This window comes from Sciurus vulgaris (assembly GCF_902686455.1).
Source record: "Sciurus vulgaris genome assembly, chromosome: 3".
Taxonomy (NCBI): domain Eukaryota; kingdom Metazoa; phylum Chordata; class Mammalia; order Rodentia; family Sciuridae; genus Sciurus; species Sciurus vulgaris.
Genome location: NC_136463.1, coordinates 95,669,426 through 95,686,652, shown reverse-complemented (window position 1 = coordinate 95,686,652; position 17,227 = coordinate 95,669,426). Strand labels below are relative to the sequence as shown.

Below are 17,227 nucleotides of genomic sequence, written 5' to 3'. Positions count from 1 at the left end.
GTGTTTGTGTGTGTGTTTGTGTATGACAATTTATCAACGGAGAATTGAATAAAAAGTCAATGATTATTATTGTAAATGAATAATAATGATTAATGTAAATTATTATTATTATCATAGAATTTCTTATAGAAAGATGCCTTTTGAGAATTTGGAGGTAAAAAAATGTTTTTGTTAAGGTGAACAGATTGGGGACATAATTGTCTTTTTAAAATTCCTCTCCTTCAAAAAAAGAATTTATGATTTACTGTAAAACTTATTTGTATAGAATTGCATATTGCAATAATTTTAACCAATTTTACTTTCAATAAATTAATTTCCTGTACATTTGTTTTATTGAAGTCACCTATTTGATATAGTGCTTCTATGGATATAGGCATTCAAAGTGATTTTCAACCCTCATTGAAATTAAGATGTGTTTTTTTTTATAATGTTGTATAAGAGGAATTCAATACATTCTATAATATTTATTTCACTTGTCCCATAGTGCTCCTTAATCCACACTGCTCTGTGTCTATCAGATGGACTTCTGACTTACTGGCTACATGATCATATGATGTAATTTCCAGGACTTTCCAGTGATCACTTCTGTGTCTTGTCAGATTCTCATTTTTTTAAATTATTTTTTCTTAATTATATATACAATTTACCATTTTAATTGTTTTTAAACGTACAGCTCCATGGCATTAAGCATTAAGCATTTTCTTTGACCACAGTATTATCACAAGTTCCTTGTGGCTCCCTAGTACACATTGCCAGCATGGGTCTTCTCAAGGAAAATAACAGTGCCACCAATTTAGATATGATGAGGAGAGGTGGGGAAAATGCTGTGGCTTTTGCTTTCCTTTGCTGTCTTGCCAACGAGCTCTAGAGATTTAAATAATCCTTGTAATTTCTGATTGTTATTAAATCAATGCAGATGTAAATTGTTAAAGGTGAAAGTGCTGAGAGCTTAAAGTTCTCTGGAAAAACGTATTTTTATCTTTGGAACAAATCCAGATAAAGTTGATGTAACTTTTTTGCTTCCCTTCATATAATGAGCATTTTTCTTGTATTTTATACAAGTACTTCTATCCCTTAACTAGTTGGTGGTTGATTATTTAATTTTACGGACATTTATGACTCTAATATCTTTCCCAATGAATGTAAGTTTCTTTTACTCTCAGATAAATGATTCAGATTATGAAATGTTTACTATGAACAACTCTTGAATACAAGTCACTTCAAGAATTGAGAGTTCTTTCTTAACTCACTGTCCTCAGTACTCACAAATTCCTTTATTCATAGGTCATGAATAGTATTGGTATGCTAATGGTAATGATTATTTGGCCAACTATATGCTCCTTTTCTATAATAATAATTCCCATATTCTAAGAAAAGAACAGAAAGACAGTGAACAATCACAGTGTCTAATCGTTTTCAGGAACGAAAAAAAATTATATGGCATGCTGTTTATTCTCAAAGAGTTGACATACCAGTTGGTAAATTTCATGTGTCATCATCAGAAGGATGTATAGAACATGAGAGAAGTCAAATGAAAGATTCGATGATACAAATTTATTTAATTACTGGGAGAAAAACAATCTATATGTTAATATTACTCTTTTTTCAGGCAAATTCATCATGCTTTGGTATAAAATCAGATTCAATAAGTAAATATTAGTTGAGACTTATTGTATGTTAAAATTGTGAGTTCTAACTCTTACTGGCTTCACCTCCCGTGAACGGCACCTCCTTCATGCCTCCATCCTCCTCATCAGTTAACTAATGATGAAAACATCTACATTATAAATTTCTATGTCTATAGTAAAACAACAAGTGACAATATTAGATTCTTCAAAGTTCTACATAAGGATTAATTCTTATGATGTTAATGTCTTCTAAAAACACAATATAATGCAATAGAAAAGGACAAAAGAATTTGAAGGCTTTGTGGGTTTTGTTTTGCCTATCTCTAGACACAATATTTTAGCAGTGTTAATTAACTTTTGTAATTTTGCCAATCTCAGAAGATCAAATGAAGATATTTGGAAAAGTTTATTTTTTAACTTTAACTTCCCATATTATATGTAATTTTTATTAAAGTTTAATTGCTTAAAGACAGAAGGACTTGTCATTACCTATTGTTAAGTACTTTTCTTGCTTGAGTCATACTGAAGGTATATCCAATAGTAAAAGGCAGTGACAATGATATAAATTGATAATGCTCATTTTTCTTTCCCCAGTGCAAATGCTGGCCTGGATTCCAACTGAAGGATGATGGTAAAACATGTGTGGACGTTGATGAATGCTCTTCAGGGTTTCCCTGTAGCCAGCAATGCATCAATACTTATGGGACCTACAAATGCCTCTGTACAGATGGGTATGAAATACAACCTGATAACCCAAATGGCTGCAAATCACTCTCAGGTATTGAATTGAACTTGCCTACTGATTCAACCTCAGTTACACATATGGATCTTCAATTTTATGCTCATTTTTATTGAATTTACTCCTTCTTGCTATTTCTGAAATACCAAAAATCTTGCCTACTTCCCTCCATGTGGGACTGTGTCATTGTGAATTTGTATGCTGTATATATACTGCTTTGTGTATAATAACATTGCATTTTGATTATGTAAATTATTAAATATTTGCTAGATTTTGAGAGGGCCCCAAAATATGAACAACTATTTTGACCACTATACTCTGCTGAAACACATATTCTTGAGAGCAAGTTTGATCAAGATCATATAAGAGCATATTACGACATTATTGTAATACTTTTCTTTCTCCACTGTACCACATGTATTCCTACATACTTGTCAAGGAGAACAACAGATTAATGATAATAATAATAAGTAACAATACTAATAGCAAATCTGCGATATAGCACTATTTGAATCCATCCAATGATCCAGAAAATATTATTAAAGCCCTGATTATTCCAACTAGTATGTTTGATTATATAAATCTTTAATAAAGCATGGCACATACCTTTAAAAATATTGTAAACCATTAGAGGAAAAATCACACATATTATATTGATACAGAACAACATATGAAAATGACTATTAAAATGAATTAAAAAATGATGGTATTTAAGGGTATATGTAGCTCCCTTAATTTGTTTTAAAATATAATGAATCAATTATTACTTATTTCTCACATAGATGCATGTTGTAACATTAGATGTTTTAATATTTGCTTTAACAAAATAGATACCAGGAATAAAAAAATTTAAATAACTTTTTAAAAAACAGGTTAAAACTTTAAGTATTACAGAGAAAAAAATCAATTACTTTCAATTTTTCTTTTCATTGTTACTTATTCTTGGAATATTCTTTCCTAAATCAATTAGAGAGTATTTGGGGTCCATTGTTTTATCTGCCAACCTTCTTGCTTCAAGATAGTTCATTGAGTGATACATCATGTATTTAGTGAGATAGTGCAAGAAAAAGAGATGAAATGTTAAAAGCAGCCAATGTTTCTCTTCAATAAACTTTTCATGAAGCATTATGTAGAAGAGACAAATGCTAATGATTACATATTTATTCTTATATCATGTAAACATGCCATAATTGTTTCACATTAGTAATAATAATTAGAAACTAATGATAATTTTGAATATAAAAAGTATATTCCTGAAGTATAAATTCTTTGATAAAGATAGTCCAGATTTTTTAAACCAATTATATTTGTTTTAAAAAACAGAATTGCCTAAGTATTATGTAGCATATTAACTGGTTAATTTTATATTTATAAATCTGAACGTATATATCTGTGTACGTGTGCTTGTGCTTAAATGTATGTATATATACATGCATGTATATATACATGCACAAAAAGGAATTAACAAAGATTAAAACCTAAAGTTTAGAAATCACTTGAGAAGTCCTCAGGCACATGAAAAAAGTGTATATGTGCAATGATACCACTTGATCTCCACCCCGGTAATTCTGAAGGTTAAATGGTAGATTATCAAGGAAAAATTTTCTGATTATATGAATGTGTAGTTAAACCATAGAGTTTTTAGATAGGTGTAGATTATCCCTTTATGAAATATACATTGTTTTATCAGAATGTATCAGCAGATATTTTCTATTTATGCCAAGTCAGTCTTTCAGATGTCCATGAAAATTGAGAGTAACAGAAGAATGCACTCAAAATTATGTAGATTTCTGTATTCCTTCAGGTTTTGATGTCTTTTCATTTTTCTATTGACCACATTGTTGGGTGTAAACTTTTAACCATTAATCTATCAAAAAAAAAAAAAACAAAAACCAGTGTGTTTGAACTTATATTGTTGTTAAACTGAACTGAAATTAAGCAGAGGAGATCATAAATATTAAAAACCTAACATGCTCTTTGCTTTGAAATTCAGATGAGGAACCTTTTCTAATTCTTGCTGATCATCATGAGATAAGGAAAATTAGCACTGATGGCTCCAACTACACACTTTTAAAACAGGTATGATTCTGTAACATTGATTATTGATCCTCCAGACATGCATTTGTAGTGCAGAAATACAGTACAATTAGAATTTATATAACAAGTATTTATGGATGCATACATATGTAAGCATGTATATAATATTACCAAATATGCTCTTTTGTTAGTGATGAGCAGGTAGTGCTTTCAACCTGCCATATCACATAGTACTGAAGAAGGTAATGTAAGAGAAATATTATCTCAAGAATAACTTAATTACAGAAAACATAATTCTCTTAAGGTATTTAGTGAATTACCCAAATTGTTTTTCCTACATTGAGATATAAAGTAATCTTTTACTGAATGCCACGTTCCTGTTCATAAAACCAGGAAATACAGTAAGATAGATGATACCTAGTCTTTAAAACTTGGGATAACCAAAAGAAAGAAAGCAAGATTAGAACAGTCATAATCCAAAGGTTACAAGAAGACCTGTTTTCAGTCTTATCCTCTCCTGTCTCAGCACCAACCACTTCAAGAGAAACTGGACTGATGTGTTTTTGTGTTTGACTTCCGTTCTCTGAGTTTATTTATATATGTGATTTGAGATGAATAGTTATAACTTGTATTTTGTAATAGTATGTCGAACTGTGAATTATTCACCACGAATGTATTTTTTTCCCTCGAACAAATTCACATTAAAAATAGAGTGAAACTACATGTACTAGGGAAGTTACGTACAGTTAGTTAGAATGTATTTTTAGTTTTAAAAGCAAAACATCTTTCCTTGGAAATGCTTAGTTAGTATCTGTTTGACTACAAATATCTCTGTCCCAGCTGTACAATATATCAACAGTAAGACATTTCTTATATTTGTGGTATGTTTATGAGAGTGTTACATATAAATGAAGAGCACCATTCATATGGTTACTTTTTGGAAACATAAAAGAAGATTTACAATCATCCTAGGTATCTGAGAGGGAGGTTGGTTTCAAGATTTTCAAAAAAATCCAAAATGTATAGATCTGGGCTGGGGAGATAGCTCAGTTGGTAGAGTGCTTGCCTCACAAGCACAAGGCCCTGGGTTCAATCCCCAGTACCACAAAAAAAAAAAAAAAAAGTATAGCTCCTCAAGTTACTCATATAAAAAGGTGTAGTAACTCCATATAATCATATAATCTGCACACGTCCTCCAATATATTTAAAATCACATGTAGATTAGTTATAATACCTAATACAATATAAAAGTTTTATAAATAGTAGCCATTTTAGAGAATAATCACATGGAAAAAATCTGTACATGTTCAATTACAGATGTAATTTTTACCATTATATTTTATTGTGGTTGGTTGAATCAATTGATATAGACCCCAAGGATATGAGAAGGCCTGAATGTCCTTAATAAAAGTTAGTTTTACTACTGACTGATGGATTTCTTCACTACAATCTTCAGAATTCCTTCATTTTGCTTTAGCATTGAGAGTAACTTCAAGTGCACATATCCATTAGCCAGTGTGATATTGACTAATCCTGACAAAGTCCCTTCTTTACAGACTTCTTCCACATAACGGGTTGAATTACAGTTTAAAAAAGAAAGAAAGAGGAGGGAGAGCAGCAGTGTAAAAGAAGGATACCAGGGGGAGAGAAGTGGAGAGGGAGGCAGGGAGTATTGGGAATTGGAGAAAACTATGTTATGTGCGCTTAGGAATATGTCAAAGGGTACCCCACTATTATGTATAAGTATAATGCATAAAAACATACTTAAAATATTTTACATGAAAATCCAAAATTTTTGTCTGTTATGAAGAGTAGGAAAGCATAGAGTGCTACCTTCACATACTTGAATGGTCACATCTCAGAATTGTAGCAGGTGCCGTTTTGGCTTACAGTCTGTTCTCCAGTCCACTGGAGTCCTCAGATATTACATGACCTTTCAACATGTGTACTTGCCTGGTTCTGAATGTCTGTGGATTTGGGCTCTCACTTGGAGTTTGGAATGTGCCACCAATATGCACTACGTCATACTGTCTCTCTCTTTCATATATGAATCAGTGGGAAAGTGTACTAAAAATTAAAATGTTTTCAGGTGTTTATGAAATCCAGACAGAAATTTATCTAAAGTACAATAATTAGACAGCTGTGTCTCTGGGAGTTGATACATAGGAGTAATCATTTGGGAGGAAGTTTTAAGAATGTACAACTGGTTTAAAATGAAATTTTTCTTTGCTGTACCCATTGTTTCCTACATAATCCAGCTTAATACTTTTTTTCTGTACAGTGTATTTTTTAAACATATTTAAACATATTTTTTAAACATTGTCTGTGTCTTCTCAGTCCCTCAATCCTCTCTAAATTTAAAAATCAGATATGTCAGTCATTAGTTTTCTGATGTGTTCTCTGGATGTTTCTTATCTCTTAACTAGTATTTTTGGCATTTCACTTTTCATACTATGCGATTTTAATTTAATGGGAAGTGATTCTCTATTTAGAATACCCTATGTTTAAGCTCAGGTAAACTGCAAGATTAATGAATACAGCAACAATATTTATTGTGTTCATGAGAGAACTCTAACAATTTCAGGTTCAACTCTTTGTTTCATTCTTCAACCCTGTAGCTCAGGACATTTTTAATTGTTATTCATTTTGTTGTCTTTCATGGCTAATATGTTGTCTGAGATTGTTCTTAGAGGAGTAAAATTATTTTTTTCTTCTATGCTTAATTTAAGTCTGTTTCTCATAATGGACCTACTTTAGTACACCCTTTAATACAGCTCTTTTTTCTGGTGGTATCATTTTAGACTATTGTAAATCATTAGTACATAAGTAGAGGAATTTCAGATACTTTTCTTAGTGTTTAAGTTTATGAAAATAAATAAGGAATAAAGAAGGTAAGGTAGTTCATGAATACCCTGAACATCTGTGTTTTGGGGAAACATTTATTAATGGTGGTTCCCAAGTGAGGAAGTAGATACTCCAAAACACTAAAGACAAACCTCATATCAAGTTTTACCTGTGGGCTGTCGGGACTATATTATTTCTGTGAGGGATCAAATTTTTAAGGACAACCTCATCATAGCACTTTAAAATTTTTAAGGGTGTTTTAAGCAGTAAAATCATTTTTTTTCCCTTTAGAGGCTCTATCCATATATGTAGAATGAATTAGAAGGCAGAGATAGTTAATTATCTCTCCACATTTTCTCTCAACCCAATAAATGAAAAGACAATACCATTGCCTTGGTTTTTTGGGACTTTTATGTGTAGCTGGTTAAGAAAATGATTATTCTAATATGTTGATTTTTGCTCCTTTTGTTATCAGTAATAATCTCATGAAATTTTATTTTGTAAACTTATAACAACTATTAGAATTCTTTTTATTTTAACCATACGTATTCTAAAACATAGGTGTGGTGCTAAGCCAGCTACAGTTTAAATTCACATACCATGCTAAGAATATTGTATTTTAATAACATGGATTTTAGGACTGAAAATTAATCAAGTAACTTTCCAATATGTTATCCAATGCAATTCTAGCAGTGCTTTTATTCCAGTAAATTGTATAGAGAAACAAAATGCAATTTCCTAAATTAATCATCTTGAACCAAAGGGTGCAAATCTTCAGCTACAGAAATGAAAGAAGCAAATAGGATTTTGATGAAACCAATTTTCAGCTCTGAAACCACTGGGATGACTCTAGTTTTCAGACATTATTTTGACCATACCCCTGGCTGTTTTAATGTTCCTTGCATATGATTCTACAAAGAGAGCATTGCAGAGTTTTCTGTGGGGATTAAGGGTAAAGCCATAGAAAAAGGACCAGCTTGTCCAGATATGTCAGGATTCAGAGACTCAGCTCCTCTGCATTTCCAGCTTTAATTTCTTATACTTGACTTACTAAATTTGAAATTGAATTTTTATTATCTAAATTGATTATTGCTAAGAAAGGAATTATGCCATGATTGGGGATTGTATGTAAATCCTTGCTAAAGTTAGAGACAAGTTTCTTTCCCTGTTTCCTATAAAGCTCTCTATTTTAGCCATCTTAATTGCCAAACCATCACAGAAACCTCACACACACATTTACAATATTTCCTCCAGAGAGAAAAAAGCATTTGAACAGAGAAGATATTATAGAATACTACTGAGGTGATTTTTATTAATCTATGAAACTTGCTAGAATATATTTAATTTATGTTTTAGAAATTTGATTTTTTATAGCTACTTTCCTAGATGTATATAGTTGAGTGCATTTAGTTAAGAGATTCTCCAGTTAATAGTATGTGAAGGGATACTTAAGGAATCTTTTGAAAGTGTAACTAAAAATTACTTGTCATTTTTTTAACATTTATAATCATTATTCTTGATTAGCAATATTGCCAGTAAGAAATAATCTGAGCTTAGTGAGGAATTTATTCCTGGGTCATGTTTTCTGCCTGTATCTGCTATTTATGACCAACATCATGTAATTATATGGGGTTAGGATATTTCAGATTAGATTTATAATGTGGAACTGAAGAAAAAGATTGTCCATGTTAAGCCAAATAAAAGTGTAAGAGTTGATTTTGATGTTATCACCATTATTACTAGAATTTAGCTTTGCTGCAAGAAGAAAAGAAAAACAAATAGTTCATAGAATCTGAATAGTAGTCATTTATCCTTGGTCTGAATTTTATAAATCTATGGCAGTGTTGCTATTGTTATCTGATTTTGAATTCTGAGACTAGATGTGGACACTGAATTCAGACCTGGGAATTACCTTCCTTCCTATAAGTTGCTATACTTCCCTCCCTTACCAAACAACAGCAAACAAAAATGTTTGCCTGAAGATGCTATTCCTTACCCATAAAACTGCAATTGCTTTACAATTTGAGATGTAAGGACATCTCTAGGGTGAATGTTGATGTAAACAAGCTCTACATAATTATAAACACATGGCAAAGATCTCTTGGGGTTTTACCAAGTATGTTTAATATCAATTATTTAATAATATGTAAGAATTAACTATTCCAACGTTAAAATTAGTTAACAAGATTGAAATTCTGACCCAAATTTTGTTAGTCTATAAACTAGTAAACATATAAGTATTAAAATAGGTCATTTAAACTCTCTTCATAATCATTTTAACAACTCACTAACTAATAAAATACCCAGATTCTGATGTACAATCCCCAAATCTAACTAAACAGCAAAACAGTCAACTAAAAAATCTGTAGCATCTAGAAACCCAACAGCTGAATTTGTGTTCTGTTTTGTTTCCTACTAAAAAATACATACCTGTGGGTCTGAAGGGAGGCATTTTCTCACACTTCCACCAGTAGAATAAAAAGATGTTGAATATCTATTTCCTCCTTCATTGAATACTTACCTATGGTCATAACTTTTAAATTCTAATATGACATCCTATTGCCTGAGGAGCCATTTGAAGCATAGAAAAAGGAAGTTCATTGATGTTGTTGGGACAAGAACTGTTGCAAAAAGTAAAATTTCTAAACCTCCCTTTCTCACTCATCAGATGGCTATCCAGGTCTCACCTGGGATTTTCTACCTTCCCGATTTAGATGAATGCTCTTTTTTGTTTACTCCCTAGAACAGACACTAATAATATTGGCATCAAATTTATTTTCAGTATTCAGAAATGCCTCCTTAAATTTTTCCCCCACCCACCTTACTGGCTATCTAAACTATACATTCCAAAAATGTGTCCTATTTGGAAAAAATTTTAAAATGAATTATACATCTTTTAATGTGCATACCATGGAGGGAATTTTAAACATGCTGCTTAATAACAATGATCACTAAAGTTATTTATTGTAATAACTTGAGAATCAAAGGGAGATAATGATTCTCATTAACTCCTAAATGTTTTAAAATAATTTTTATTAACTGTTACTAGAAATATTTTTTTTTTAATTTTTAGGGGTTAAACAATGTTATTGCTATAGACTTTGACTACAGAGAAGAATTCATCTATTGGATTGATTCTAGCAGACCTAATGGAAGTCGCATAAATAGAATGTGTTTAAATGGAAGTGACATTAAGGTAATTAAATATTGCAATGAAGGGACTACTGAGTATTTTATTGCCATGATTGAATAGAGTAGAATATGCTATATGATATAAATGATATGACTTTTAGTCTGTATTACCTTCATTTCAATTTTGCATTTGTACTGTGTAATGTAATGTGCTTTAAATATGAAATAAGAGCATTTTTATTCTTATGTTGCATTATAATGCTTTTATTTACAATATGATAAAAATAAAATTAAGAAAATAAAATTTAGAAACCAGTCTACACCCCTAGAAAATGTGATGGATGTCTGCAGTTTGAATGATTAGTGCCTAAGATTCGCTCGTGTTGATTTAAATACAAGGGAAAGGTATTACCATTTTAATTAAAAAACAATTATATTTCAGAGTGTAGATTGAAATTGTAGCATGGTTAAAATCAATCTACTATAGATGGGAAAACTGCATGCACTTGATATGTATAAAATCATGAATGTTCTGATTTGATATCATCAAGAATAAATATGCATCACTTTCTCATTATAAGCTATTTGGTATGATTTTTATGTTATCCTGAGTTTTAAAATCAAATTATGAGTACCTTATATTTGCAGCAAAATATACTAAAAATAAATTGTAAATTTAAATAGATGAGCCTTATCAATATTTTAAACTTTTTTGTAGTCATTTATAATATCACCAAAAGTTTAAAAGCAATCAATTTTAAAATATTTATGCAATCTACAGAGAGATATTTCAACTGATTCAAGATAACTATTTAATAATGGTTTAGAAAATGAAATATCAGTATATGATATTCATAATAGATTGATTCTAGCAGACCCAGTGAATAGATAGAACAAATAAGCAGATTTTTTAATTTTATAATTTAATTTTGATAATTTATCTTAAAAATTCATGAAATTTACATTAGTCAGAGTTGATCATATTTTTTACAAGAAATTAAAAGTTTTTATTACCTTTATAGTTTTTGAAAGTACCTAAATTTTTTAAAGTCTGTTGCCTCTACTACTCCATTATTTAAATCATAACAAATTAGTAAATTCATCTTTTCTTCCAATGAGATTACTAATTCAGTGATGTTCAGTTAAATGGCCAGTCATGTCAATTTTCCAAATTTGCAGTCTGGGATGAAAAAAGGTATAAATATGCCTTGAAACCAACATAGAAGATTAATATTATTAATTGTCACAAATACATTACCACTTATCTACATTATCAATGGCATTAGGGATATGGATGAGTATAAAATTCAGTGTCTTCTTGTCTCTAATTATACAAACATTGGCTTCTATGCAACTCCAAGATTCACTTGTTTCTCACAGTCTTGAAACTGAGAGTTCTGAGAACTCAGAAATACTTGTCATTGGAAGATTTCACCAGAGATTTTATATACATCAGATTTTTACACAGAAATCCTGTATCCTTAATGTATTTGGTATTGTATGGGTTTGGTAATAGCAGTTGTATAAGCATTTTTATTTCCCTTTTATCTGGGATCAAAATATTTTGTGCATACTCTCATCTCTTGCTGCAGTCATTTTTAATAGGGCAAAAGAGCAATTGGAAGAGTGGCGAATACTATTGATAATAGCACAGAACCTGTGAAAAATAATATCAATAATTTTTCCTACATGTGATAGATTTTTGTCCCATATTTTAAGAGCGTGAGTACTTAGTGAGTAGCTCTAGTGAAAATGTGAAAACCAGCTATACATCCGTCAATAATTTCTATTTTAGTTTTATATTTTTCTTAAGGCTGCTTATAATTTCAAAGGGCTGATTACATATTAAGTAATTTCTCTCAAACAAGTAAATAACTGTATTGTGGTCAATTGTTTTCTTCTTATCTAAATTCCATTTCTCATGTGTAAATAGATTTCTCTATCTCAATAAAAAATCACGAAGCAATTACTCAGTTTTTATTCTAGGCATTTATGTAACCTTTTAAAATTCTTATTTTATTAGGTAGTGCATAACACAGCTGTCCCCAATGCACTTGCTGTGGATTGGATTGGAAAAAACCTCTATTGGTCTGATACAGAAAAAAGGATGATTGAAGTATCCAAACTCAATGGCTTATATCCTACTATACTCGTTAGCAAAAGGCTGAAGTTTCCCAGGGACCTGTCTTTAGATCCTCGAGCTGGGTTTGTAATAAATGTTAAAAATCTTAACGATTAAGGATGTGGATTGCATTGATTGTGGTAAATCTAGTTGTCTGGGTCATTAACATGAAAATTTAATATCATTTTTGAATGTATAGAAATTCTTACTGAATAACCAAGAATAGTAATATGACTATAACTGTGAGAGAAATGAAATTATTAAATTTCACAACCATCTTTTAAAGTTTTAAACACTATTTTTTCTAACATCAATACATTTGTTGTGGAAAAGAATAAAACATGTATTTCACCAATTTTAGTTATTTTAAATGTTAAAGAAAAGATGAATGAGAAACAAACTTTCAAATCAAATTTTTGCAGTGGTGGTGGTGGTCACAAATGTGAACAATGTAATTCCTGCACTACTTTATAGCAGGAGATATAAGCAGTATTCATGGATAATAAGTGACAAGATGAATCATCAAATGCATTCAAGAGGAAAAGAAAGTGAGAATAATGGGAAAAGTACATGTGGAGCTGTGTATCATTTGCATTTTAGGGTGAGGATGATGAAAAGTCATTGCAAGGTTCAAGGACAGCAACCTGGAAATTTCAGATGAGGGATGAACACACATTAAGGTGTCAAAGCGGTCTGGTGTATGATTTCTAAAGTTCTATAGATTATGACCATTATCTGTCACATTCAATTATGTTGTGTTGGTAGGAAGAGAATACATACCTTTTCATTTTTTGTACTATAATTTAGAGTGCTTGCATGTTCCAAAATTATCTTTGTAGAAGTTCAACCTCCCCAACACATTTGTTGAAATAACAAATTTAGAGAAAGTTCGATGTTTTAAAAATGGGATACATTCAGAGTGGCAAGTATTTTGAAAATAGTAGTGCTCTTAATGTTTTCCTGTCTAAATATATTTCACAAACTGTGTTATATCAAATAATTTCCATTTATCATGCTGTTCGTAGCAATTCGATTTTGTTTCCTTTTACTATATAGTATCTTTGTTTTTTGGTTCTGTTTATAATTGGCAATAGTACCTTTTATAGCTTAGTTTAAAACATTAATTTGAGTAAAGGCAAAAGAACTGTGCTGTGAATGCATTTGAGTTTCCAAGGTAATGGGTACCTTTCCACTTTATATACATAATGATGCAATCATTACAAATGATTATGTAATCTTTTGTTACCTTTTTAAATATTTTCTTCATGCAACAGAAATTTCAAAATGTATCACTTTATTAAAATAATATGTCTTTGAAACAGACATGAAAATCTGCTTCTATCAATGTTTCAGAAAATAATAGCCAAATGTATTAAATTTGGCTATCATCTGTATTCATTCATAAGCATGTGAATATTTTAATTCTACTACTATTGTTTAGAAACTATTTTGAATGTCTAAACTATTATATTTATTTTTTTCCAAAATCAGTATGGCTGGCATAGCTTTTCATTTCATACCATATTAGATGATTGACTTTCTAATGAAAGAAATATTGCCTATTGGATAACAGTTGTCTCACAGAATTTCCTGTTTATGAAGGAAAAATTGTGTTCTAACCTAGTGAGTGCAGCTGAATGTAGTTTGATGTTTTATTTCTCCCAGGTTATAGTTATTACTCTATAAACTGAAAGCATCCTTCAGTTATCAACTTAAACTCATCCATTAAGAGTGTCAATTAAAACTGGCAAGTACTCAATCATTGCAGATGTTATGAAAGACTCCCTTGATTTTATTTTTGGATATTATTTGGATTATAATATGTATTTGCCATATTGTAAACAAAGCAATAGATAAAAATTTAATACTTTTATGAAACAATAAAGCCACCTATTTTAATAGCTATAATTTAATGGCACCCTTTTGTTCATGCTGTTTTCCTAGTTCCCCTGAGTGAGTAATAAGCAACCTGGATTTTAGCTTTTATGAGATGAGCATGAGGCTGAAAATGCTTCCACTATATAAAAGAGTGTACAATCCTGCTTCAAAATGACACATTAAATTGTAAGATTATTTAATAAGAACACTTCAGTATAAGAGTACACTGTGATTTGCATATGGTCTGAATATGCCAATACTGCTGACCCCTCTTTCCTTGAGAGCTGTGTTTCCTGTTCTGATATTTAGTGACAAGGATTTATTTAATGATCCCTGAGGTGTCTAATGTAATGAAACAACTAAGCTGTTAGGAGGTATCTTGCAGTTCTTTTCTATATTTTATTAAATAACAATCAATTTGGATACAGTAGTTAGTAAAAGCAGTAAGAATATACAGGTAGACAGATGGATCATCTTCCTGGTTGTTACATATCAGCTCAGAAGTAATCTTAATTTTTGTCACAGTTTTATCCTAATCATTCTGTTATCTAGTCTAATGTTTGAATGAATTTTTAAATTTATAATAATTTGGAGGAAACTAATTTATATTAAATATTTGTAAAAATTGTCATTTACGAAAAATGTACAGTATTTTAACATGGAATGGAAAATATAATGTTAAAACCATTCTGAACATAATTTTATCTTTTGAAATTATTAAGCTGTCACTTTAGGTTATCATAACAAAAGAACAATATGAATTATATTTCAGGATATGTTATCTATCCTTAGAATTTATATTAAAGTCTAGTTAGCAAAATATATTAATCTACTTATTCATTCATTCAACGCATATCTCTTCTGAATTCAGTGTATATCTGGCACTGTTCTAGGCAGGAATGAGTCTAAAAATAAAAGGCACATTATCTGTCTCTAAGAATTCACATTCAGTAAATGGTTAAGTAAGAAAATAATTACAATGCAATGCACTAACACATAAGGTAGAGAAAAATAGAAAATATGTCAGTCTTCCCTATGGTCAGGAAAAAACTATAGAGAAAGAAGTAGCAAGGTGATATTATGTACTTCAAGGGCAGAAGATATTTTTGACTCTATAGGAACGCACAGACACAGAGAAGAACATGTCATATCCATATTCAGTCAATTTCAAGGAACTCATAGGATGGGAACACATTCTGCAACTCTGGAAGTGTGGAACTGGTTCACTTTACAGAGTAAAAGAGACGGAAGAATAAGTCACAACCCCTCTCCACCCCCCCCAAAAAAAAACCAACAACAACAACAAAAAAAAAAACACAGCAGAATGACAACAAATGAAACTTTCAAGACTTTCAAGACTAGAGGAATGATTTTCCAGAATACAGGGAATACATTTAAACAGGCAGATGCCAGCAAGGGAAATGATCATTTTGTAAACTGCTTGGGATTGAAAGTTCTCATATAAAGACAATGAAAATGAAGATAAATACAATTTCTTTCATGAGCATTCATGAGTTAGGAAATTTTCATCTTTATTACCTTAGATGCAAGTACTGTTTATGCAGAATCTCTAGAAACATGATTTTATTACTTTCCTTATAGCATGTTTAAAAACATTCAACTGGCTAATTGTCTTAGAATCACTTAATTAATAAACTATTAGGCTGGGGTTAATTCAGTTTTCAGTCATTGGTTGTGTATTTTTTCTTATTATATCACTTTAGAGTTTCCAAGTAACAAAATGATCTTGAACCATTAGCATGTTTTGCAAAAGCCCCCTAAATAAGAGAGAAAAGAAAGAACACTACAAGTCTCTCTCTTTTTTTTTTCCATTTTAACAATAGATATTTAAAAGTAACTTACAAACTGAATATAGATGATATAAACTTTTACAAATAAAGAAAACTGCTGGGTATGGTGGCCCATGCCTGTAATCCCAGCAGCTCTGGAGGCTGAAGCGGGAGGCTTTCCAGTTCAAAGCCAGCCTTAGCAAAAGCAAGGTGCTAAGTAATTCAGTGAGACTCTGCCTCTAAATAAAATACACAATAGGCTGGGGATGTGGCTTATTGGTCAAGTGCCCCTGAGTTCAATCCCAGGTACCCAAAAAAAAAAAAAAAAAAAAGGAAAGGAAAGAAAGAAAATAAAAGTAATTTAAGAAAAAACTGCCTAAACCATTCTAAGCATGGATTTTTTAAAAATATATCTATTATTAATTTATTTATTCTTTTAGATATTTATTTTCGTTGCTATGCTGAGATGCAACATGCTATGTAGACCTTTACCACTGAACTGTAACTGGAGTCCCAGGTCTTAGTTTGAAAGATATATTTTATATTAATTTATTTTTCTAAAAGTCTATCAGCAAATCCAGAAAAAAATAGTAGTGAGTCCTAATTTGAATTTGAGTATATCTTAATAAAATTGTGAAAGAAACTTAAATACTTGGCATCTGTATCCATCATTGTCAATATAGGTAAAAATAATGCAAATACATTTGTGAAGACATACTTTAAGCTTCTGTACCTTTGTTTATACTAGTTCTTATTCTTAGAATATCCTTCTGTTATTTCTCCATTTTTCCAAGATCAGCAGAAATATCACTTTCTCATCAGCAGAAACTACTCCTGAAATGTACCTAAGTGCCCACTACATATGGAACACTTAACATTATAGAACTATTTTTAGTGTAAATGTCTTATCTCTCCATTTAGAAAATGAGTAGCTTAACACACATACAAAAATATCTTAATCATGTTTGTGCCTACCCCAGAGCTGTTAAATTCACTGGTGAGGAAAATAATAAATGGGTAACCAGAGTTACACAGAAAATGGAGTTATAAGGATAGA

The 17,227-nt window shown here is 30.7% G+C and overlaps 1 protein-coding gene across 5 annotated transcripts in view; it reads left to right on the top strand.

The window, feature by feature from the left end:
* LRP1B (LDL receptor related protein 1B) overlaps positions 1 to 17,227 on the top strand; it is a 1,899,381-nt gene that overhangs the window by 1,644,157 nt on the left and 237,997 nt on the right. For all 5 annotated transcript variants that reach the window (XM_079135584.1, XM_079135585.1, XM_079135582.1 and 2 more), the window contains exons 56-59: positions 2,223 to 2,406; positions 4,361 to 4,446; positions 10,322 to 10,444; positions 12,404 to 12,585. In XM_079135584.1, the coding sequence (XP_078991710.1) occupies positions 2,223 to 2,406; positions 4,361 to 4,446; positions 10,322 to 10,444; positions 12,404 to 12,585 (575 nt within the window). The remainder of the gene's footprint in view (positions 1 to 2,222; positions 2,407 to 4,360; positions 4,447 to 10,321; positions 10,445 to 12,403; positions 12,586 to 17,227) is intronic.